Source organism: Drosophila nasuta, chromosome 2R (genome assembly GCF_023558535.2).
Source record: "Drosophila nasuta strain 15112-1781.00 chromosome 2R, ASM2355853v1, whole genome shotgun sequence".
In the NCBI taxonomy this organism is placed as follows: Eukaryota; Metazoa; Arthropoda; class Insecta; order Diptera; family Drosophilidae; genus Drosophila; species Drosophila nasuta.
Window position 1 is genome coordinate 6,344,468 of NC_083456.1, and position 26,495 is coordinate 6,370,962.

At 35.2% G+C, this 26,495-nt stretch overlaps 1 protein-coding gene across 3 annotated transcripts in view; it reads right to left on the reverse strand.

Annotated features, from left to right (window-relative positions):
• Positions 1 to 24,994, reverse strand: part of LOC132787593 (protein doublesex) — a 52,842-nt gene extending 27,848 nt beyond the window's left edge. For 2 of the 3 annotated variants that reach the window (XM_060794740.1, XM_060794741.1), the window contains exons 1-2: positions 24,261 to 24,991; positions 16,593 to 17,994 (exon numbers count right to left, since the gene is read on the reverse strand). In XM_060794740.1, coding sequence (XP_060650723.1) covers positions 16,593 to 17,682 — 1,090 coding nt within the window. In that variant the 5' untranslated portion in view covers positions 17,683 to 17,994; positions 24,261 to 24,991. Of the gene's footprint in view, positions 1 to 16,419; positions 16,493 to 16,592; positions 17,995 to 24,260 lie in introns of those variants that run through there. The other variant, XM_060794742.1, reaches the window with a different exon arrangement.
• Between the last annotated feature and the right edge of the window lie 1,501 nt (positions 24,995 to 26,495).

Genomic DNA, 26,495 nt, shown 5'->3' on the forward strand with positions numbered 1-26,495 from the left:
CCTCTGTAAAATGCAGACATAAAGCTCTTATACATTATTCGACTCTTAATGCTGATCAAAAATCATTATATCTTAAATAATTATATTATTATTTCTAAATTTAGCAATTTTTTACAAATACATATCAGCAAAAGATCAAAAATAGTATAGAACCTGCTAATGACGTGCAATTTCCTATAGTCTATCTGCCTTCTAAAAATAATTGCGATCAAATTTATGTTGTTCTCTTTAATTATAATGTTATTATTCTCAACAAGTTACAGTTGAATAAAGGGAAAACACTGCGGAAAATATACCAAAATCTATTTTTGGTATACAAAATATGCCAAATTGTCAGCCAAGCAACTAAAACCCGATCGCAGTAAGCGATTTTTGGCATACAAAAGTATTTTTCAAATTACTTCGACAACTTTTATCCAGACAGACGGACATGGCTATATCGTCTCGGCTGTTGACGCTGATCAAGAATATAAACTTAATAGACCATTAAATCATATTCAAATTTGTAAAGTAAAATTATAATAATCAGAATTACAAACTATGTACTTATTTTTGTAAATGCTGGGAAATTTTACAAATTAAAAAAAAAAATAACATAGTTTCCCTTATCTATTTTTGGGTATACATATTAAGTAAATGTCTGCTACTACGTTCCGCATGTATCGAGACCCTTTGGAAACAAAATAAAGTACTTCTGCCATGTTGTCAATTTGTGTTTTTATTGAGTGTCGAGTGTGTGAAAATTAATTTTCCATTGGTCAGACATGTTTGAGTATCTGGCGAAAAGTCCTTTGCAGCCGGACCAGACCAGCTGGCCGGAACTAAATAGTGAACAGACACCCGGTGCTACGTGCTTTATTGTCTTATAATGTGGCGTGTAATTTGTGTTGTATTGAACGGAGTCGAGAAAGTCTCGGGATACAAATTGACAAGCTGATAAAAAAGCTCATGAAAAAGCAATGAAAATCAATGTGTTGTGCGTTGCTTCATGTGTTCGATATTTTTTATTTATTTCTTTTTTTTTTTTTTTTGGTGGGGGAGGGGGAGGGGGAAGGCGACACTCTCGGAGCGTGGCAAAATTGTGGTGCACTAAACTTTGCAAACATTTTCTTGGCAATGCTCTTGAAATGCCTTCAATCAAAATGGCACCGCCAATTTGTCTGTACAAACTTAAACTGTTGTGTATTGCATATATTTTTTGGCTTTTGCCAATTTTCGGCTAGCATCCCACACGAATTGTGGGCGGCATTTTAACACCCATAAAAGAGCAGCCAATTGTTTGCAACGCTTTCGACTGTTTTGCATAAGGGGCAACTAACTTAAGAATCAATTGTCCAATTAATAGTTAACATTAAACCAGCATATAATTTCTATAAAAAAATACTTGGGTCTAAATGTAAATCATTCGTATAATGCCCAGACGTTTATCACTAACGTGGAATTATTGCTAATGATTTGTGCATGTAGAATTTAAGTATCTACAATTACTCAGTTGCAAATTTTTCTCTTCATATGCATTTTTCGTTGCGCTTGTGTAGCCCCTGGGGCCACCCTTAGATATATTCATATATATATTCCTATACTATGTATGCAAACATGTGTAGATGTAAATTACGACAGACACACACATACAAATGTAAATATAGATATGGAAAAGCAGTGCAATGGAAAGCAGTTCAAGTTCAAGGTGAATAATGCCAATGCTGCACAGTGGAACTTTGCACTAAAAACACAAAAATTAATAAAAATTGTAATCTCAAAGTAACTAAGTGTGGGTCATTAAAATGAAAATATCAGTTAGAGCAACTATTATTTTTAATAGTGCTATATCGATTAGTCTTGCGTTATATCCCACTGTGCCGTGCGTTATCGTTGAACAGTCAATGCAAACACTTGCAGCTGAAAGGAAGACATTGACACGATAATGACTACGATGATGATGATGTTGAGCATTTCCATAGTTGTAAATCGAGTCGTGAATGAGAGTGCAAATGTTATGCAATAAGTAGAAGCACATAAGCAACAACATTTGTAAACATATGCGTTCTCTGCTCTTGTCATACATATTTTCCCTTAATACTTTCGCTTTCCTCTCTGCTTTTGTTGTTCTCACACTGACCGACTTCTCACACAATTCGTTATTGAGTCTGAATAGATTTGCAAGCTTAAACGTTCAGCGTTCATTTAATTGTTAATCGTATTTTGATTGCTCTCGCATTAAGACTTCACTAGTCAATGTTGCTACTTAAATAATTTGTTGCTACTTAATACTTACATTATACAAAATATTTCAAAATAATTACATTTATATCTTCAAAAGCCAATTAAAATATGGACCAATTAAAATTAAACTTCACAAGGAGAATCACAAAAACACTGACTGATTACAAGATCAGTATGATATCATATGGCAAGCTATTAATCAAACTGCATGTTGCAGGATTAACATTTTTCGATTTATTTAACACTTAAGCATTAAGGCAACAACGAAGTGTGCTTAAATTAAAAATGAATGCGGCAATCTGCAGAAAAGCCACAGGCAGAGATAATTAAATTATTGCTGCCCTACAAGCCGTGCAATGAACCTTGCGAAACGTGTCCCTGGCCAGGGCTTTGGATCTTGCAACTCTGCAACTCAGTAACTCTTCAACTCTCTCTCTCTTCTCGTCTACGCTTTCAGCTGTGCGCTGTAAAAATCAACTTAAAAAGACTTCATGTTGTTTTATGTTTTGACGGCACAGCCACAAAACAAGAACCTACAAAAAAATGTACACAAACAAAGTTGTAAATTATAATTTTATGCTTGAAATCTCAAACCAAAATGTGGTTTTCGAAAGAGAGCCTAGCTTCTAGTTTCCCAACTCAAGTCAAGTCAAATGGATGCATAAAGCGGTCGATGATCTTTGACACAGCATAATAAATTCGATAGATAACAAGACATAATGCTAAACATAGAAATATTAGCAAAGCCCAATCGAAGTTTAATAATAACTGCAGTACAGTGAAACCCACACTTACATATTTGTAAAATATGTTTAAATGAAGAAAAAATGTTTAGTCACTTTCTGCACATATTTTTAATTTATTCACTAACTAATTGTAGGTTTAAAAAAGAATATAAAGTTTGCTGAGTTTCTTTTATTTTAACTGTAATTAAATATGACTGCATCTTTTGCAGTAAAATTGGCTAAAATATTAAAACGAATAATGTGCAAACTTTCTATACGAAAATAACAATATGCATTATAAGAAAATACTTAATTCAAGAAATTGTTAAACATATTGTATATTATATCTCTAAAATAAAATACTCAGTTATTTGCATAATTGTAGGATTATAAAATACTATAAAGTTGTCAGAGTTTCTTTTATGTTCTATGTAGCCATGTATGACTGCATTGGGTAAAATCATACAAAAATAAAGTATGAAAGCTACATGCGAGTGTGCTCGACTGTGAGATATCCTCTACGCATTTTGAGTAAGAACAATACAGAAAGGTTTTATTTTTAAAATATACCAAATTAATATATATTTTGGTTGTTGACGCTGATCGAGAATATGCACACATATTTTAGTTGTTTGATATGACTCCTTCTGCCGGTTATAACACCCTTTTGCCCTATGGGTAGCGAGTATAAATTGTATATAGAAACAAAAACAAAAATCTATATAAAAATACTCAATTCGAGAAAAAAACATAAAAACAGCTGAACTCAGCTCAACTTAACTCAATTCAACTCAGCTCATTAAATGCGTCTGCGCAACGTAATTTGCCTTTGAGGCGCGCACGTTCTCGACTGCAAAACTTCAACTTCAACTTCCTTCATGCCCGTGTGTACTATGGGTATTAAAAAAATGGGAAAAAACTGGGCATGTTTCTCGTATCACCGCTTGTCGTTACACACCATATAACCTAACACACACACACACACTTACATATGTCTATATATTCAAATTTACGACTCAACGCGACATTTACAACTTTGATGCAAAAGCCAAAGCATCAGACGAAGTCAACGAGTCTCGAGACTCTCGCCTAACTGTGGCAGCAAAAAGTGTTTTTGAATTGTAAAAATGTTGAAAATAAATTAAAAATGCGCTTAAAAATTGCGACCAGTGCTCGCTGGCTCTGTGAGCAGTCGTTGGACAATTTTATGGGAACATTTCAGTAAGCATTTTGGGTCCTAGTTGAAACCGCAGATTTTTGTAGCTATCGTGTGGGCAGCACAGACTTTGGAACTTGCCAATAGCAAATCATGGCACTTTTAATGATCGCAACAAAAACAAATAAATTGTTTAAGTAGTCCCACTGCTTAATGACCAAGCTCATTCCAAACTAATGGCATTAGCATGGATTCCTTTTGCATCATGTATTTCATATATGAATGCACTAAAAATGCAGTTGCATCAGCCCACAACATGGTTCATCTTACTAAAGTTTCTACAAATGTTGCCATTACTATAGTAATTAAAGTTTGCCAGATTATTTATACAGATATATGTAAATAAATAAGATATTTCGTAATAGATATTTTTGTCATTGCTAGAAAATAATTTGATACTTTTAGTACAGTCAATGCAAGTTTTTTGTTCAGGTAACATTTATGCTATATTTTAATTTATGCCAAAATATTAAAAAAGGCCTTCTAGTTAGTTCAGTCTTTAATTAACAAATCAAAATTTAAAAAATATAAAAACTTTAAGGAAAGTGTTAATTAACAACACAACCTGGATTCTGTATGTATATGTAGTATGTAAAAATAATTAAAGACAAACTCTGGGGACTATAAATAATTGCTATTTATTTAAATATTACAGAAAAATATAAGAATATGAAAGTACTGCAAATGAGCTATAAAACTTATTAAGAACTGCTTGCCTTCGATTAGTGGTGTTGATTTCAAGTGATTTATTATTCATAATGTAAACATTGAATATATAATAGTGTAGAAAGGAATGCCAACAGAAAACTTATGTAACAGGCAGAAGGAAAGATCTCCGACTCAACGATATCACACGGTTCTACAATTCTGACTATTAATAATCAAACTAATACAATTTTTTGCCAACATTTGTTACTGTTGCTTGCAGCTCAGGATTATTTTAGGTTTTCGACACACCAGCTGCGAATTGTAATTTTAAAGCTACAGTCTCTATTTTTGGTATGCACAAAAATATGAACATTCTTTATGATTTCAAGAAGTTATTCATTAGGTAATTTTACATTGCGAAAACTGGCTGCAGTTGTCGGCGCTTAATTATTTGAATTGACGAAATAGTATATTTTGTACTATTTGGAAATGTTTGGCGTTATACCAAATATAGTTTTTGGTATATTTTTGTTTTTATACCCGATAGCCAAAGGGTATTATAACTTTGTGCCGACAGGAAATGTAATTGTGGTATATGTATATAACCTATAGTCTTTGTTGCGATCAGATAAAAATTGTCGAAGTTATTGAAAAACAAGTAAGAAAGCTACAGTCGAGTGTACTCGACTGTGTGATACCCCGCTACCCATTTTGAATAAAAGCAATATATTTTGCGGCATTATTCTCAAAATATACCAAATATACTACAAAATACTAAAAATATACCAAATGGTATATTTGGTATATCGATATAGTAGCGCATTCAAAATATGCCATAGACGGTACAATATACCAGATTGTCTGCCAAAGCAACTAAGACCCCTTGTAAGTAGGCGTTTTTGCCCGCTACCCATAGGGTAGAAGGGTATTATAACTTTGTGCCGACAGGAAATGTATGTAACAGGTAGAAGGAGGCATCTCCGACTCTATATATCCTGGTATATTTTCACACTATAGTATATTTTCAATGTAAGACCATATCAATATACCAAATATACGATGTGGTAATTTTCTAGTATTCTTGTGACATATTTTTTTGAGAGTAATATCGCAATATTTTGCTCTTATTCAAAATGGGTTGCGGGTATCTCGCAGTCGAGCACACTTTCTTACTTGTATATTAATTTGGTGTAGTTTAAAGATAATACCACGAGACATGTCTTAAGTGTCGTGTAGTCTTAGTTGCTCGATTAGCGAAATAGTTGCATCAAAGTGACCGAACTGTTCCGAGCATAGGTCATGTGCATGCACGAGTGTATAAAATTTTAATTGGAGTAAATCAAAATGTACAATTTCAATTTCGATTTCAATTAAATGATTTTAATTTGTACACGTAGTTGACAATTCCGCAACAATTTGTGCAGATTGCAGTATGAAAATTGCAACAAGTTTTTTAATGAACTGAACTCTGAATGTGAAGGTGAATGTGGATGTGAATACGAATGCGTATTCGAGCAAGTGTAAATAAATATCTGCAAGTGACAGCTGACTGACTCTCGCCTCCTGCTGTTCGTTTTCTGTTTTTTTTTTGCAATGCCATTTTTATTGCCTTTTTTCCGGGGTGTTGCTCGATGAGATCGCATTTATATGCATTTTATTTTAATGGTTCAGACACGCGGCGAAATAGCCAAGGCCGCTGGCCAATAATTTGATCTGGATGCTCAGCAGCATGAACGGACAGACCTTAACATAAATGAAGTTGTTGATAAGACCCTCGAGCTTAGAGCAATTGTCGGGTATTATGCCAATTATGTTACTTGGCATGCATAAAAAAACAATTTACTTCGATGCATTCAAAGTATCTAGTTTCGCAAGGAACTCGTTCCAGTTTCTGTGCCAGTTCAAACTCCAGAAAGTAGGAAACTTTTATCTAATTTGTTGTATGAAGAGGCAATTGATGGTAGTCTACCCTCATCTGACGTCAACTGCTAATTTGCAATCGCACCTGTGCAAACCTGTCGGAAACTAGCAACGTTAAGACACGTCTGTAAATGTACGTTTGCGATGGGGTATTCTTACTTTCTTACCAGTTGCGTGATAAGCTGACTTACTAACTTCAAACTTATGTCCATGCTTATTCATGAAACTCCAAACTGAAGACTCGTGATCTTGGCATTTTCTCAAAGCGTCAGCTTAGCGTTTTAGTACAACTATTTATTTCTTCATACTTCTTGATTCATTTTTGACGAACTCTTTCAACGCTTAAACTAAATTTGACATAAGGAGTTAGTAATAAGTTGGCATATATTCAATTAAAATGTGATTGCGATGGTAATCTTCTTTATTTAATAGAATGCTAATAAAGACAAGCAAGAAAGCTGCAGTCGAGATTGATTGACTGTGTACCCGTTACTTATCTTTAAATTATTCATCTGGAAACGTTAACATTATAGTTATAAGATAAGCTAGAGTGGAGCGTGCTCGACTGTGAGATACCCGCTATCTATTCAGAATAAAACCACATTCTAAAAATATTACGAAAATATACTGCAAAAGTATATATTTGGCCTAAACTTGGTATATCTATATTTCCTAAACTCAAACTATAACATAGATTGCTGCAGGCGATTATTGCCATACAAACGTATTTGTTAAATAACTACTAAAATTTGTAACTGATCGCAATTATTATTGTATATACCAAAAATCACTTCAAAACTTAGGTTTCAACAAAAATTATATATCTATCTCTTATAGAGTCTGATTTCTAGGACAGACAGAACATGATAATATCGTCTCAGCTGATCAACAATATACATACTTTATAAGATTGGAAATGCTTTCTTCTGGCTGTTTCATACATTTCCTATAGGCATAAAGTTATAATACCCTTCTACCCTATGGGTAGCGGGTATAAAAATTGTAAAATTATTCGGAATTTTGTCGTTAAGTTACTTATATAGACTTTGCTGTTCCGAAATATAGCACATATCCTTCATGTCATGGAAGATGACTGCATCTCACTATTACCATTATAAAATCCTTCTACTCTCTTGTTAGCAGATAGAATAATGACTTTTAAATCGACAATATGCACAATTTGTTTTTTTTTTATAACGAAAGTATGTAAGCAGCGCATTAGACTTATGTTTTACAATCAAATGCAAAATTGTAAAATTAAATGGGAAATATAATTTGGTAATTTGCATATTTTGATGACGTTTGTTGGATTCTCATTATCGCTCCCCTGGATGGCTATTAAGTTTAACTGGCAATTGCAAATGTGCAAATTTTGTTTTGAATTCGCAGTCAAATATCGATTGGTCAATCAATTGGTCAAATGCATTTGCAGCCTATATTTAATTTACATCTAATATAATTGGAATATATGAGTGTCATATGAATAGCACTCAGAGTGTTAGTATGAGTGTGTGAGTTGTAACGCGGAATGCAATGCGATACAACTTTTCACAACCGGTTGGCTTTTATAAGACTTGTCTATGATATAAACAGCTGATTGTTGTAACAATTTCGCAGACAACTTCAAGTGTGTGAGGTGTGTGTGTATTTGTGTGTGTGAACCTGCCCCAAACCAGAACTCGTGTCCAAACAGTGTCTAGACTTGAAATGGGTCTGGTTCTTTACTAAAATTATAATCGATGGCTTTAACTTTTCATCTCAGTTTAGAGATCTTGTTCACTGATTGCTTGTAATTTAAAGCTCAGCACATATTTAGTACACATCTAAGTTAGTTCGAGTTTTGTTTACGGTTCTCTATGAATAGATATTGTGGCACTGTTCTCAATAAATTGAGGCACTAAAAACTATTACTACTTATGAATAATTTATGTGGAGTTGTATTAAAATAACTCAAATAATTGCATTCGATAAAATGAGTGTTTTACTTGTTAAATTGTTGCACCACTAATGGCAGAGTTGCATGCCACACGCTGCGCTTTAGCGCTGATGGGCCTCCCAAAAGATTTACGCGTCTACTTTACCACTCACTTTTTGACTCTGCAACTTGGTGGATTGTCTGTTCCCCCTTTTTATTTTTTAATACCCCGTTCCCCAGTTCAACTCTACTCAACAATGTGTTTACACTGGAGTAGACACGGAATTTATCGTGCCACGGATAAGGCATTCTCAGCAGCAACTTGCAACTGAAAATCTGCAAATGGCAATTGCATTAGACAACTTGAGCAGCAACAGGCCCCAGGCAGATTCTTAGGCCTCAATATTTATGGATGGCATCTGCCAGAGAGCGTTAAGTATCTGGCTTATTGATGTGGCTAGTTCAGACTGGAAATAATTCACTGAGTTTTCAATTTATTTCTTTACCATCCTCTTAACGGTCTATGATGACATAGAATGAGTGTAATTAAATTAAACTCTAAGAATTTAATCAACTGGACTAAGTCATAGAATTCTTTCCGGATCAACTTTGAATATAGAAAACAATGTCGATACAATAAAAAAAGAATCGTGAAAGCAATTCACTATTTCATAAGTTTTCATTTAATTTAATGTCATTTTATTAGTTTAATCAAGTGTTTCGCTGTTTGAACTTAAGTGTCGTATAGTATTACTATTCTATTTATTGTCTAATCTGTTCTATATTCTATTTATTGTCATATTATACTTTACACTACATAAAAATAATTCAATCTTCAAAGGGTAAAAGCCAATTCAACAATAAGTTAATATCGTAAATATAAAGCAAACGATTTTTACATCCAGCATTATTAATATTATATAGAGAAAACAAGTTTAATGTAACATATTGGATCCATTAACTCATGAGACTACAATTTCCCTATCAATTCAACTTCTTTTGTAAATTTGCTTGGATCAGATCAATAAAAGGATTGCTACGGCATCATATAGCAACTCAATCCAATTAAAAATGTATTAGGTTTGCTATTAATATTTCTGGCCTAATAATGAAAATGCAAATATTTATCATCAAAAATGGATTTATTCTTTTTCCCAGTATTCTCGAGCAAGATTTATACACTTTTGAATGCGCTCAAACCAATTGTCGATTGTGATTGAGGAACCTCCAAAACATGGTTTTTGAACGCTTCAACAGCATCTTCCTGCATCGAAAATCATTTACCACGCCTTTTTTCCTTGATGTGCGGGAATAAAAAGAAGTCATTGGGTGTCAAGTCAGGGCTGATCAGCTTCAAAAGTCGAGATATGGGTCCAGCTATCTCTTCAGACAGATAAAGTTTAAAATTGCTAACAAATTTACATGGCGGAAATTAGGTCCAGCTGATCGAGTCTAATACTTCTGGTCACACTTAATATTTGGGTCTCTTTCCTACTTATTTTTATACAGATTATATTATTAAGTTTAATCTTACAAATATTTCGCACTTCCTATGGTCACACTTAATATTTGCCTCTCTTACCTACTTATTTTTATGCGAAATGATATTATCTTTAATGTTACAAATATGTCGCACTTCCTATGGTCACACTTAATATTTGACTCTCTTTCCTACCCATTTTAATGTAAAATGATATTATTATCTTTAATTTCACAAACAACTCTTTTCTTTGCGATCGTTTTTATCTTTTTCGCCAAAGCGTTACTGGACTATAATTTCGAATCATTATAAAGCCATTTCAATTTTTCATCCATCCCCAAAAGGCAACAATCCGATAATTTTGCTTACCACGCCCCCAAAAACAAGGGGCGCCAGGTGAGGCGAGAAGCCCGCATCTTTGACACACGGTTTAATTCAATTAAACAGAGGCAGGAATAGCAATTGGGAAATGCTCAGTTTTGCTGGTTGGGCTTTAGTTTTTGTCTTAGCTTTTGCTCAGCTTCAGCTTCGTATTATTATGAGCTGTTGTTGAGCTGTAATTTGGTTTTTTCAGTTTACAGGATATGAGTTGATGATTATGCCAGCATTTCACAACTTCACAATTGTGAAAGGATCAAGAGAAGTTCCCCTTAGGAAACGAATATGTACTTGCAGCTGTTTTTTCAAATGATACTCGTGAATGCATTCGTACTCGTATTCACATGTTCATCATGAATGCGTGCAGACAACAACGTCAGGGCGCCTTGGCCTCGTCTAGACTAATTTTCTGCTCATAAAAGGCAATTTTAATTGCACAAACCATGTTTTATAGTTCAAGTTAAATATGTTCGGTTTTGTTACTTTTTATTTTTTAGTTGGTCAATTTTTTTGGTTCGGCTTCTGGCCGACATAATTAAAGAACAATTTTGGCGCATAATCCCAACTTTGAATGGTCGACGCGAAAAGTATTAAAAAGTAATGCCAACATATTAGCTGGAAATCTCGTAAATTAGCCAACGAAATGACCTGTCAAGTTGGGATCTTTCAGTCCTGATCTCTGGACCGCCCCAGAGAGCGCATTTCCTCAAATGCGGAATAATAATAAAAATGCAAACTACAGCAGCAACAAAATATGGCTGCCATTTGAAATGAAATCGAAAACACAACACGAGAACACGAAAACATGAAAACAAAAACAAAAAATACATTTTACAACTTATTTTTACGAGCGCGCCAAAGTTTTGTGGAGGTTTTTCTGGCGAAATACTTATGCTATAGACCTGAGCCCTGAGAAGTGGGAAGAGCGAAGAAGCTGAGATCTGGGATCTGAGTATGAGCTAAGAAGATTGTACAAAGACAGTCAAACAGCACAGAGAGCTGCCTGTCTTAAGAGGGCGAAATTAGCGCAAGCGCATTAAATTAATTAACTGAAACCGAAGTCTATCGATTCATTCCCAGTTCGTCGACAGTTTAAGCAACCTGCCAACTGTGAATTGCCGAGCCACTTGACGTTTTTCGTTTTACGATGCCGAAGACAACAGCGATGACTACCACATGATAACAAAAAAAAACTTACCAAATCCAATGTCGAACCTAGAGCCCAGTCAACTTTTACGACTGTTAAACTACCCAAGCCCAAGCAAAAGATGAAGCCCAAGCTAAACTTCAACTTCAAGCTATAGTCGAAGAAAAGAAGCAGAAAAAAAGGCATTTTCATAATAACAATCGGTTGTCGGCAGTTGCAGCTGCAGTTACGTGACCAGGAATAGAACCCAGACTCTAAAGAGAGGGACACCTGAATGTCAAATTGAAATAAGCCTCAAAACGATGTCGTAAAGCCAATGTAGACATAGCAATTCCACTGAATTACATGCATTACAATTGCATAAAATTATTATATATGATTATTATAAGGTTTGTTTAAAGTTTAGTTGATATAGTATGTAAGAAGAGTTTTTAGCATGGCGAAATTTGCATGATAAAAGTTCTTCGTTTTCTTGCTTAGTTATTATCCACCATAATTTTCTACTATTTCATTTCTTAATGAATAAATTAAAATTTTAATGATGAATAACAAATTTCTAAGTATTGAAGACTTGCTAAATTTGTACATTTGATACTTCATAACATATTAGATTTGTCTAAAGTTCGAATACGTCGTATAACTTCTCCTTTCCGTTTTTGTGATCAACCAAAGCCTTATCATAATATATTTTATGAATATATTAAAATGTATTACTAAATATTCCAAATTTCAATATTTTAGTTTGTAATCTACACAACATAATTTATTTCACATCATATCACAAAATATCAGACTCTATCTCGAGAAAATAAAAGATTAAAGGATCGGAACTGGGAATCACAATATAATGACCACCAAGTCATATTCCTAATTGATACTCACAGAAGAACACGCACTCGGCATGTAAAATGTAAATGAAAAAGCTCACAATTTCAACATGTTGCAAGAGTTGCAACAACTTGGCCAAAACGATCGACAATTGCAATGCCGATGTCTGCGCCAATTCAAAGTAGACGGTAATGGCTGTCTTGACTGTCTTGACTGACATGTCTGACATGACTGACCAAACCATTCATCATCACGCCGCTTCAGACAGGACAGAAAAGAGGGGAGGGGGCATTATCACAGTACATTTTCATTATATCTACATAAAAGGGTATGGGTGCTATGTTATTAGCGGACGTGCAGACAACTCAGACAATGGTGCCGATATTTCCGATCATTTACTGAAGGTGTAAAGACAATGCAACAGATAACCGACCACAGATACAATGGAATAGATTTCAATATCATCATATAGAAAAACACCCCTGAAAATAACTTTAAATGTTCAGACAATAAGTATATTTAAAAGTTAAAATTATAAATGTTGTCTTGGTTAACTCGATTATTCTCGATTTTCACAATGATTTTTTTCCCCTACTAAATATGCAAGTTTTAGATTTAAATTTAGATTTTATACTACAATTTGTAAATTTTTTCACTATATATATGACAACTTAATGGCGCCAATATTACCGATCATTTAGTGAAGGCGTAAAGACAATGACAAAATGGACTGGATTCAAATATCATCACAAAGAAAAATTCCAAATAGCCCTTAAAAATAACTTTTAAAATATGTTCAGAAAATATATTTAAAATTGAAAAAAAATTGCTGTCTTTGTTAAATTGAGTATTTTCTATTTTCAAAATAATTTTGCCCCTACTATGTTAAACATGCATCATAAATTATATAATTTTAGATTTTATACTACAATTTGTATATATATTCATTTTATATATATAACAATGTTTTAATTAAAATGCATATAATAACAATTTGAGAGAGATTATCGCAGCAATAAAGAGAGTACTTAATGTTAAGATAATTACCTAATCAATTAAGTTTTCCCATCCATTAAGTCCTTGACTAGACTAGTTCACTATTTCACAAAAAACAAGTACTTTGCCACGTGATCGCACCCATCGTACGTGTTGGCACTTTATCAATCAATCAAGCATTTACCCCAACCCCGTATTCAAGCACGTCTCCTGCTCCGCTCCGGCACTGGAACGGTAGCTGACAGGATGTCTTATGCCCACTGTAAGGTTTCGAACATGTTGTATATAATCTTGTAATGCCTTTGGTTATCCAACCCGCTCGACACACAAGCGAGAAGTCGAGAAGGCTTAAGCCAGACTTTGGTTTCTTTCTTCTTATATTCGCGTTGCCTTTTTTCCTTGGCCGGCAAGTTAAATAGTTGCAAAACGCGTTGCTTCGCACTATGTAGCTACAGCTGCCCACTCATTTGGCTGCGTGAAACCAGAAAGATCTGCAGACTTCGATCCAAGGTTGCCAGGGAATCAGGGAAGTCAAGAGGGGGAAGAACATACGAAGAAAGATACTTTTTGGCGCCGAGTCTCAATTTTGTTTCTTCTTTTGCAAATTTGATTTTATTGTACGGCTAATTTTAGACAGAGGCATTTTTATACCCGCTACCCATAGGGTAGAAGGGTATTATAACTTTGTGCCGGCAGGAAATGTATGTAACACGTAGAACGAGGCATCTCCGACCCTACAAAGTATATATATTCTTGATCAGCGTCAACATCCGAGACGACCTAGCCATGTCCGTCTGTATGTCTGTCCGTCCGTCCGTCCGTCCGTATGAACACCTAGATCTCAGAGACTATAAGAGATAGAGCTATAATTTGTTTTCGACAGCATTTTTTATATTTGCACGCAGATCGAGTTTGTTTCAATAATCGAATAACAAGCGTAATTTTCAAGCTACAGCTGCGAATGGTGAATACTATAATAACTATAGTATTTATGATTTGATCTGCGATCAGATAAAAATTGTGGAAGGTATTAAAGAAATACTTTAATGTATTTTAATTGTATGCACAAAAAGTCTACTTACTAGGGGTCTTAGTTGCTTTGGTTGACAATCTGGTATATTGTGCCGTCAATGGTATATTTCGAATGTGGTACCATATCGATATACCAAACATACCATTTGGTATATTTTTAGCATTTTTTGAATTTTCTTTATATTTTGAAAATAATACCGTAATATTTTGCTTTTATTCAAAATGGGTAGCGGGTATCTCACAGTCGAGTACACTCGACTGTAGCTTTCTTACTTGTTTAGACTAGATAGGGGAGAACGTTGGGTGATCTAAAGAATTTACACAGCATTCTTATACCCTGGACTTAACATGACTTTGGTTTGCAGGTTGTCACACTTTGTGATACTTATTTATTCATGATCCGATGGATGTACTAATCAATTATGTTCTTCAGGATTCATCATTTCAGAATAATTGAACTAGCCGGATTAAAATATCTACGATATAGAAATTTATAAAATCCATTTTACAAATGGAATTTATTTCACATAGTTCAACTATTTGATATGGAATATAGCAATAAGTAAAGCAACTAAATACTTCGCTGTATTTAAATATTCTCCAATCTAGTTCAGCGTATGATATGTATTATTATAGATGATACTTTGTACTTAAGTAAAGGGTAAATTGCAGTTGGGTCTGTAATTAATTGTTGCCCGCACGAGTTGTAATTAATTATATAATACATGAGCAGATAAATATGTTACACGTGTGTAACTAGATAGAACTAATGTAAAGGAAAGGCACTTGATAAATGGCAAAATGTCTCAATGCAACGTTGAGGAGATAAGTGATTGACTCAGCACAGATAATTTGTATATTTATATAATTATGTGACACAAAATGTATAAAATATATGCAGAATTTATTCTTAAATGTGTCTAATTAGATGTTCATTAAAGTCTGCCGACTTCACTAAGTATTGTTCTGTAGTTTCAATTGTAGCATTGTCCATTAAAGATCTATAAATATCACAATTAGACACATGTCTAATGTCAAGACTTACATGACTTTCTAGGCATGAATATAATTTGCATTGTCAAATGAAGCAGATGTAATTTAAATACATTCTAAATATGCACAGTAAGAGAATAGATTTCAAAGATTCATGTTTTGGCTGTTCGAAATTGCAGACACAATTAAAAAGACAAGCAATTAACATAATCTTACAAACAACTGTCTGTAATACGAGTGAAAACTTAATTAGGTAAAAAATGCTATGCAAATTTATTAAACTGAACATATGTAAATTACACGTGATAAGTTAACGTTTGACTAAACAAGTGGAAATGATCTTAAACTGTCGATTTGTAATTTGAGAGAATGAATTTTACAACGAAACTTATTTATTACCATAAATAATTACACTTTTTTATATTAAAGAGTGTATGAACAAAGTATAAATTTCGAAGACTTCTTGAAGTGCACGAAAAGAGATTATATTATTTTTTACTTTATCATTAATCAGTCTTTAAAGAAATGCCACTGTCACTTAATTGTATAAATCCCAAAATAATGTTAAATAACGTTTAATTTTATGAATTGCAGTTTCTATATACAAGTATGTAGATAGGCTTCAATCCTCTGGATAAATTTGCCTTAACTAGGCGATGAAAGCACTAAGAACACACAAAATAATTAATGTACTTGAGTTAACCTAAATCTTCCCAATATCATCTGAGTTTTAATAATTTGAAATAAAGTTTAAATTTAGGACTTGCTTTATGTTTAGATAGGCTTCAATCCTCTGGATAAATTTGCCTTAACTAGGCGATGAAAGCACTAAGAACACACAAAATAATTAATGTACTTGAGTTAACCTAAATCTTCCTAATATCATCTGAGTTATAATAATTTGAAATAAAGTTTAAATTTAGGACTTGCTTTATGTTTAGATAGGCTTCAATCCTCTGGATAAATTTGCCTTAACTAGGCGATGAAAGCACTAAGAACACACAAAATAGTTAATTTACTTGAGTTAGCGTTAATCTTCTCAAGATCATCTGAGTTAGGTTTAGATAATCGCTGTGTAGATAATCACTTACCCAGAGGCGCATTCTTGCGAGTGCTGGACACTGAGATGGGCAACACAGCGTTGCCCGATGTGGATGATGGCGATGGCGAGGATGAATCACAGGAGCCCTCCAGCGACTGAGCGGGCGTTGGCACCGTGGACATGTGATGCTCTGCGCTGGTGATGACACTGATGCCACCTCCTCCGCCACCGCCTCCGCCTCCACTGCTGGCTGGAGCTGAGCTGCTGGTGGCGCTGCCAGCGCTGCTGGTGGCAGCTGCCACATTGCTGGAAGTGGCGCCAGCCGAGCTGCTGTTGCTGCTGCTGCTGGTGGCTGGTCCCACTGTGCCACCACCACCATGGTCACTGTGCGACGGAGATCTCAAAGTGGAAGCCTGATGCGGCTGCTGTTGCTGTTGCTGCTGCTGTTGTTGTTGGTGGCTGCTGTTGCTGTGATGATGATGTTGCTGCTGTTGATGCTGCTGCACCACCGAAGCGGCTGCTGCTGCCGCCATGTGGGCGTGATGCACATGGGCGTGAGCGTGCGCGTGGGCGTGACCATGTAAGCTGGCACTCGCCCCGTTGTGGCCTCCGCCACCCAGATGGCTCTGTGCCTGTGGCTGTGGAGCTGCCCCAGCAGCAACTGCTGCTGCGGCGGCAGCGGCAGCCGATGCCTGCTGATGCTGGTGCAGCACATGGGCGTGGTGGGCGTGGCCGTGGTGACCATGTGCAGCGTGCGGATGCACGTGGTGATGATGGCTGTGGTGACTAAGCAGCGCATTCGTGGCACTCGTCGGCGGCGGCACCTCATGCATGTGCAACGATCGCTGTTCATCCTGCGCTTGGGCGCGACGGAGCGCAGTTTGGAGGGCCATGACACGCTGTCGATCGGCGGTGAGGCGGCACTTTTCGCAGGTGCAATAACGGTACTTGCAGTACCGCTTGTGGCCCTTCAATGTGATCTTCAGCCCGTGATTGCGACAACGGGCGCAATTCGGAGGCGTGCGAGGCGAAATCGAGCTGCTGCTGGAGCTTGAGGCGCCTCCGCAGACGTCGTTCTTCGAGTCAATCATGTCCGAATCAGACATTGTGTCGCTGTTCCAGTTCTCCTCGGAAACCATCTTAGCAACGTGCAAAGTGGCAATCAAATGTTTAGTTTAATTTATAAAATTCAAGCGCAGTTTGCGTTGGCGTAATCAATTCAATTGGATTTAATCGAATTCAGCAGCAAGTTGCACGCATTTTTAATCGATTCGCATCGATTTATTAATTATTAGATTGAATTACTTTTGCAAAATGTTTAATATTTTCAATTGATTTTAATCTGATATTTATAATTATTTGATTTAATTACTTTGATTATATTTTTATTTGCGAATAATTTAATTAGTTGGATAATTTATATAATTATGTGTTGAATATTTAGTGTATGCCTGCAAAGAAGAAAGCACACATTCAATTAACTCGATTGCTGAAAATATCATATATATTTGTAAATAATAAAATTATTCATATGCGATAAACAATTCGAATGTGGCATGCATCATGCCTATGCCAATGTGAGTATGCCACGCTCTCTCGCTTTGCTAGGCGCCAACAGACCTCAGAACTCTTTCTCTTAGCAACAGCAACAGCAACCGAATTCAATTCAAATGCAATTCTACATTCTTCGCAATTCGTAAAACTTTCAGAACATTTGCTTATTTAAATTATTGTATGTAGACTCTGTTCGCAACGATTCGTTCGAATTGGCAAACAAATTGCACTTGTTCTTAATTTTATTATACCCAAGCATTTTTCAATATTTTTCCAAAACAACATTTTCACGACAGTTATATAACACAACATTTCACGTATATAACAATATATTTAATGTTGAAATAGAATCATTTAATTGTTACTGCCTCGCATCGCATGTGAAATTGTAATTAAATCGAAAGCAGTTAAAAATGTTGTTCTAATATTTATAATATTATCATCGAAGTATTCGCCTCAAACACGCCTCTTTTTTTTACAAAATAAACTCCAAGGTGATGAGATATTTTGTTTTGGATATCGGTTACAATTTAAAGGCGGAGTTAATACTGAGCTAATATTATATATATGATCATTCGTCTAATCTGACTGGTTATATATGTTTAATGGGAATTATTTGTTTTTATTTGACCAAATTAATTCAATGGTAGAAATATTACAACTTTGTTAGAACAAATTTGGAATTGCTATTGGATAATCAATTTATGGAGAAATATTTTAGGTGATTTAAATAATTTAATTTATTTAAGAAATATATTACCGTTCATTTTAATGGAAAAAGAATGGAATTTCCTTTATAACGATTATTAATATTTTAATGTATGTTACAGTAAAAAGAATTTAAATGTTTTTTTAAATAATAATATTATTATTTATCAAAAATGATCAATTTTTCTTAATAAATAAAAATTAATTGAATGCTAATTTCTTTTTTAGAAAAACAATATTTTACCTTTTTAAAGTACGCAGAGAGAAAAATATGAACGTTCTTAATATTAATAAGTAAATTTTGATAGTTTTTATATGTGTATAGATGAATATATATTTATTGATTTTAAAGTTATTAAACTTTAAAATTATTTATTATATATTTGTTGTTATTTCTAATAAAATTGGTTATATATTATTTTTGTTGTGCACACAAATGTTTAATTCTATATTTTAGTTGTTGTATATTTTTTGTAGTATTATTCTAATTTTTTTTTAAGTTTTAAACAATGTAATTATTTTAAATATTTCACAAAATATTTATCCAGTTTGCATTGTCACAGAACAAACAAAAAATCACTTAGGAACTTTTCGCTTCTCTTCAATCGATCGCCGCCGGCAAGAAGCGCGCACGACAACAACGACGACAAAGACAAAGCGACAACGAACAACAACAACGAGAACAGAAAAAAATAAGTGTAACTCAGAGAAGCGAATGCAACTAAGTAAGTTTAGTTAGGCGTTGCCACTAACTAGTTAAGATCGATCTCAGTGCTCAGGGGTTTTGCATTTGCTTTTTGCTTTCTCACTGTAGGACAACACGATTCATTCACGTACGACGCGCTTGGCGAGCTGAGCTTTTTACTGCTCCGACGGCTGCTGCTGCGACTGCGACTGCGACAACGACTGGCTGATGTTCGATCTGAAATCTTTGGCGTTCGCAAGGCAACTCACAGTGGGCCTCAAGACGCGGATTCAAAGAACTCAAAATCGACGAGCGCAGCAAGCAGCGAATCTCTCTGTCACTGTATGTGTGCGAGTATATACGAGTGTATATGTGTATGCGAATTTGTATGTGATGTTTGCCTGTGTTTGTTTGGGCACCGACTACCGACCAGCGACTGAATGCAACGGGCGACGAAACGGAACCAACGCGAAAACCAAGAGAGCAAATGACGCTGCCGTTGGCGTCAGCGTCAACGTCGCTGCATTTGGAGAAATGCTTTTGGGGGCTGTACAGTATGTATACACACACACACACTCAAACATATATAAGCAGCGCCGGTGCCCCTCTCGCAAGCTCACACGCAGACATGCAGGCGCGCCCTTGTACATAGGCAGCCTCATACACATTGGCTGTTTGCTGCTGTCGTCGTTGTTTTTGGTTTTTGCTGTAGGTGTTGTTGCTGTTGCTTCTGCTTCTGCTTTCGCCGGCGCTGCACTTTGTAATTGCTTTACTTTTGTTGCTTTTGCTGTTTGCTGTTGCAGTATGATACGTTTCAGATTCTGTCACTTGCAACATGTTTGAGTTCGCCTCAGTTTTAGTTTGCACTACGTTGTCTCCCTTAGTTTCTGGTTTGCCGGCATTTCTATTTCTCGTTTTCTTGTTGCGCTTCGGTTGTCTGTTTCTGTTTTACAATGCGCCTCATTCTTTTGTCCATTTGTTTTGCTTGTTTATTTGCATCATACATACATCTACACAAGTAAATGCATATGTACATGTGTAGAAATGTGAATGATGTACTTATCAGGGCTTCGCAACGATTAAGTCTGCATTATCACTTTTTACTCTCACCTACTTCGCACGCTCGCATATAAATAATCTTTATAATGTGGGGTACTTCTTATTTATAAAGCTTGCACCTGTTCCCAATTTAAGTTTTGCCAGTGTATTAAACGTTATATTAGGATTATATTATATAATATATTACAACAGACATTTTCTATACGTTGGAAATTGGCATAATGTTTAACTTAGTCCTCCTTTATTTTATAATATTTAAAAACTCAAATTTAGTTTTTTATCGACCAAGTTTGTTAATAAAAAGTACTGCAATGAGCCATATTGATATATTAAGTCTACGTCAAACTTTAAGCTATTACAAATATATTTCATTCATACATTAAGTATACGCACAAATGCAATAAAATAAATTATTTCGATAAAAACGCAAGAATGCAACATAATTGAATCAAATTCCGAATAGAATGTCACGATATGCACATTAGTACGATGATCATAATTCATTGTCGTTTTTTTCTAAAATAATACCTAGTACACAAATACCGCTAGAATTTATTTATTTAAATATATGCATAAGCGCTAACAAATGCACTGAGCACGAACAGTTGTCTATCGTCTAGATTGTAGATTCTAATCATTAGTGAGAGCGAAGAGAGTGAGAGAGAGAGAGCGATCTTAGAGAGCGGGATTGGTGTGGGATAAGTAGCTTTAATTCTGATCAAATTATAAATAAATTCAGTTATTAACAAATCAAACAAAATAAGGAATCAAAACAAATAGAGAATTGGCAAGAGAATTTATACATTGCTCCAAAGAGTTGACAATTTATTTAGTTAAGAGCGCGGTAATTGTGCATGACCGATCTGCGATAACCAACCCGCTCTTGCTCTTCCTCTTTTTTGTGTTGTGTTTGTGCAATTCTTCTGCCCAACCTTCGCTTCCCTTCTCCACGCCCACAGGCGCCTCTTGACGACCGACCACGGCAAAATGTTGTTCTGTTCTGTGTTCAAACAGTGCAGCAGTGGCGATTGCTTATCTCGCATGTCGCTACTAATTTGTATTTACTCAGAGAGCAGTCACTGAGTAGAAACCGAGTCGAGTCGAGTCAATGCAAGAGAGTGCTCGATGAATATCAAAGGGGGCTACGATGTTTAGTTAATTATGTGTCGAACTACCTTTCAAATTGCATATGTGGTGCAAGTCGACGATCATTCGAAGCGTGATCTGCGATCGCGATTGTAATTGTGATTGTATTCCGATTGTGATTGTGATCATGATCAACCCCAGCGAGCTTTCAGATTATGAACAACATGTTATTTCATGTTTTTCTCCCTTAAATTGCAAAACATTGCAACTGTTATTGAAAATGTGGGTTCTAGCATAAACAGGTAGCTACGGGAATCGGACATAGATAGCCTTGCTTTTACAAGTACCCAATAGAAAACATATACATATATATGTATAAATATATGTACTCACTCATACTATGAATTTGCTTTAGTACAATTTGAAATAACAATTTCCTTTTTATACCCCCTACCCATAGGGTAGAAGGTATTATAACTTTGTGCCGGCAGGAAATGTATGTAACAGGTAGAAGGAGGCATCTCCGACCCTATAAAGTATATATATTCTTGATCAGCATCAACAGCCGAGACGACATAGCCATGTCCGTCTGTCCCTCCGTCCGTCCGTCCGTCCGTATGAAACACTGGATCTCAGAGACTATAAGAGATAGAGCTATAATTTCGACAGCATTTGTTATGTTTGCACGCAGAGCAAGTTTGTTTCAAAATTTTGCCACGCCCACTTCCGCCCCCGCAAATCAAAAAAATCTAATAACAAGCCTAATTTAAAAGCTAGAGTTGCACATTTTGGTATATACAATAATTACTGTAGTAGTAATGATTCCTTTTTATTTGGTTGCGATCAGATAAAAATTGTGGAAGTTATTAAAGAAATACTTTTGTATGGGCAAAAACGCCTACTTACTAGGGCTCTTAGTTGCTTTGGTCGACAATCTGGCACATTGTGCCGTCTATGGTATATTTTCAATGGTGTACTATATCGATATACCAAACATACCATTTGGTATATTTTTTAGTATTTTTAGTATTTTCGGTATATTTTGAAAATGATGCCTTTATTAAAAATGGGTAGCGGGTATCTCACAGTCGAGCACACTCGACTGTTACTTTCTTACTTGTTAATTATAGTTTACGTAAAATGAGTGCTAATAACTAAATTAAAATACTATTAAATAATTTTCCCAATTGAGAATGGATAAAGGAAAAAAACATACAAGTTTTAGAAACTTATAATAATATATTAATAAGTTTTTGTTTGCTTACTTGTAGTTAACCAAAATTTTTTTTCGATAAATTTCAATTTATTAATGTGTAGAAAATTAAATGGATTAAAAAATTTGATTACAGTGAAAATAAATATTCATTTTTATACCCGCTACCTATAGGATTGTATAATCTTCCATCGCATTAAGTGTATATTTTTGATCAGCGTCAAGATCCGAATATACCCATATTCGTATCGTTTATTCAAGTACTTTTTAAACCATGTGTACTAAGTGAACATGTGTACTAAGTGAACGCCAAGAAACTTTTGGAATAGTTACGATCGCCATCAGCAGCATCACCACGATCTTCTGTTGCCTTATTGGACCACTAGAATCTTCAATGATTTTGCAAAGAACAAATTTCAAAGAAACCGCTTCCCGAAAATGGGAATTATGAATTAGAGGAAATATTCTTTAAGCGCCATTGTGCATGTTCCTATTATGATCTTCATCTCATGCTATTTTAGTGATATTCTGTGCACACTTTGTAAAGTACCTTCTACATTTCAACTCCTTTTTTGACTACTGCTTGAATTATGCATTCACATGACTTCCATTAAAGCATTTCATATTTATGCAAATTTGGTAGCACTTTAGACCAGTTTGCCTTTGAGAAAAGTGGAAAAAGTCTGTTATTAGGATCAAGAAGAAAATCGCCTTATGGCAAATAAGGTCGGTCTTTCCATCTGTCGGTTTTGTTTGAACATCTAGATTTCGGCGACTATAAAAGATAGCCGCGCCGGGTTATTTTTGTTGGTTATGACTCTATAGATCGCTTTGTTTTTGTTATTTTGTTACAGTTATTGTCTTGTAATTAATATTTTTACCCGATTTTATTAAAACAACAACTAAAACTCAAAACACTAAAAAGATATAACCATATTTTGTTATGATACGACAATGTATAATAGAATTGCTGGGCACGCACATAAGTGCAAGATAGATCGTTTAATATAAAAGCAAGCATTTGCTGATCATGTTTATGGAACCCGTTTTGCACTTGACTCGTTGTTTTATCTAGTTTATGACTTTTCACAAGGAAACTGGCTAGCAAACCCATATTAAATTACAATTTTATTGGTACTGTAAGTAAATAATCTTAAATAAATAAATACTGAAAAATGTGTAAAAGAAATTGTTTAACATTAAAAAGTCCTAACTTTGTAGTTAGACATTATTTCCCGTTGTTTAAGAAAACCAGACTCCTTGTTAAAAGTTATGTTAATGCCAATCACTAGAGAAACAATGTCACGTGGATTGACATGGGTAGTAATTAGCGAGTGTAAGGATGAATAGAAGAGAGTATAGAGTTGGAAACTATGACACACGAAGTAGGATTCAATTCAATATTTACTTACCCAAAGACAATCGAGTAGAAACAATAGTCCCTGGCAAATGGTCATAAATTCCCAAAGTGTCGAAAATAATTCAAGTTGTTCTCTTCTTGCGTAACCCAAAGGGCGCAAAAAAGAATCACTCGCGTGAGAGGCAATTCGAGAGAGGAGAGCGAAAGAGAGCCACTCTCTCTCTCTCTCTGAGAGCACTATACGAGTGTTGTATTCGTAGAATTATATTTGTAAAAATCACTTGACTAAATTCATGCACATTAATGTATAAACCGAGATGAGATGCGGTTAGAGAGATCAGGTGGAGATTATGTTTTTTGTAGGGGAAAATATCACATAATTATCACAACATAAGCAAACTAGATTTCCAGTTGCGCAGCCAAAGATATATTTATATATTTTACGTATACGGGAATTTATGCGATAACGAATGCGACTGCGACACGTTAGCGAATACGAGGAACCCGCTAAGAAAGCAGCACGACGAGCTAAGGACGATCGCTGCTAGCAAACTGGTTGTGGAAGCTTTGAGCACAGATACCGCAAACCACGATCACAACCGACCATCGGACAACGACCATCAACCATCCGACTGGCTGAACATGTGCTCTTGTTTGGAATTCGACTTGGTCTACTGACTGTTAACGGCGGACTGCGACTTGCGAGCTGCGAGCTGCGAACAACAAACAACGAACGAATTGCCAACTGCCCACCGACAACTTGCAACTGGGCGACTATCGTCTGGCGACTGCCGATTTCCGACAAGCCTCTGGCATTGCTTTTCTGTCTGTATTTGCAATTGAGTGCAACGTGGAAGACATTGTTGTATACGCGTCTCAACAGATCGCAGCCTTAATGCTCTTCTTTTGAAGTAATTAGTTCATTTTTATTGGTGTATATTTCTTATTTTCAATAGCGTGTAAGAAAATAAGCAAATATAATTGCATTATTACAATTTTAAACCTGGATTTTTAAATATAAAATATATAATTAAATCTTTTTTTTGTATTTTAAAATCAAAATTCTTGAATTAGTTTTTGAAACTAATTTTTATTTTGAAATTCCAATTTGTAATAATACATTATGTCAATATAATCTTTGGCTGGATGAATATTCACATTATTTTAAATCGTTACAAAAAAAGAATTGCATGCTTTTTCTATAAATAGATTCACTAATTCTAATAAAAGTATTTAAAATTAAACAGTGATTAAATTGAACATATAATTTAAGACTCCCGTGCATAATCAGTCGCAAAATCATTGAATCCAATTGATGCATTTATAGCGCAACAGAAGCAAAAGAGATGCAAATAGAGCGGCTAGCAAAGGGAGAGAAACAACATGAGATGAAACTTGAGAGAACAAAAGAGAGCAAAAAAAAGAAACATTGATATGAACTTTTACCGGCACACACTCTCTCACCTCTCTCAATTCATGTCTGACTTTGTTTTACGCTCTCATTCTCCCAACCATGTTGTACCCTATGCTCTCCTGCTCTCTCGCGCTCCCACACTTTTTGCATGGAGCGACGGCTCTCTTGGGTGCGCTCCGGCAAGCAGTTAAGTGGATCAACTTTGTTGCCGTACATTGACGTTTGGTTTGCATCTCGCCGCTCTCTGCTCGATCAACGTACCTTAAGCATAAGCACGTAGTGTGCAACCCCATATTTTGCACTAATTTAGGTGGGATCCGATGGCCGACAGCCTTGTCTTGGCTGCCTTGGGGGCAAGTTGATGATGTTTTTTGAGATGTCCTTTCCCACTAATCGCATTTTAAAAGTTTCCGCTTGCAACAGGTTCGCATTAAAATGATTGTTATGAATAGCAGTTTCGCACACATTTGTTAAAATATTGATGATTAAATAAGTAAACAATTTATTTATTGCTCATTTTTTAAATGATCATTTTAGATGCAAGTCAATAAATCAATTACCGCAACACATTCAACATTCACATCTAATCTGAGTTGTGGATCTAAAAAGTATTTTACGAATACTCGGCGAAACCCGTTTGTTGAACGAGTCACAAAACAAAAAAGACAAACAACTTGAAAATCGCTTGCAGAACGGCCAAAGAAAAAGGAAGAGTGGTAAATATTTATTTACGATGTGCAATGAGTTTACTCCGCATGCTCACGCTCTTTGATTATCTTGCCATTCTCTGGCAAGCTCTTTAGCCAATTGCTTGCCCTCACTTTCACCCCATAGCCCACTGCCAAGATGATTGCGTTCTGTTTTATTTTTATC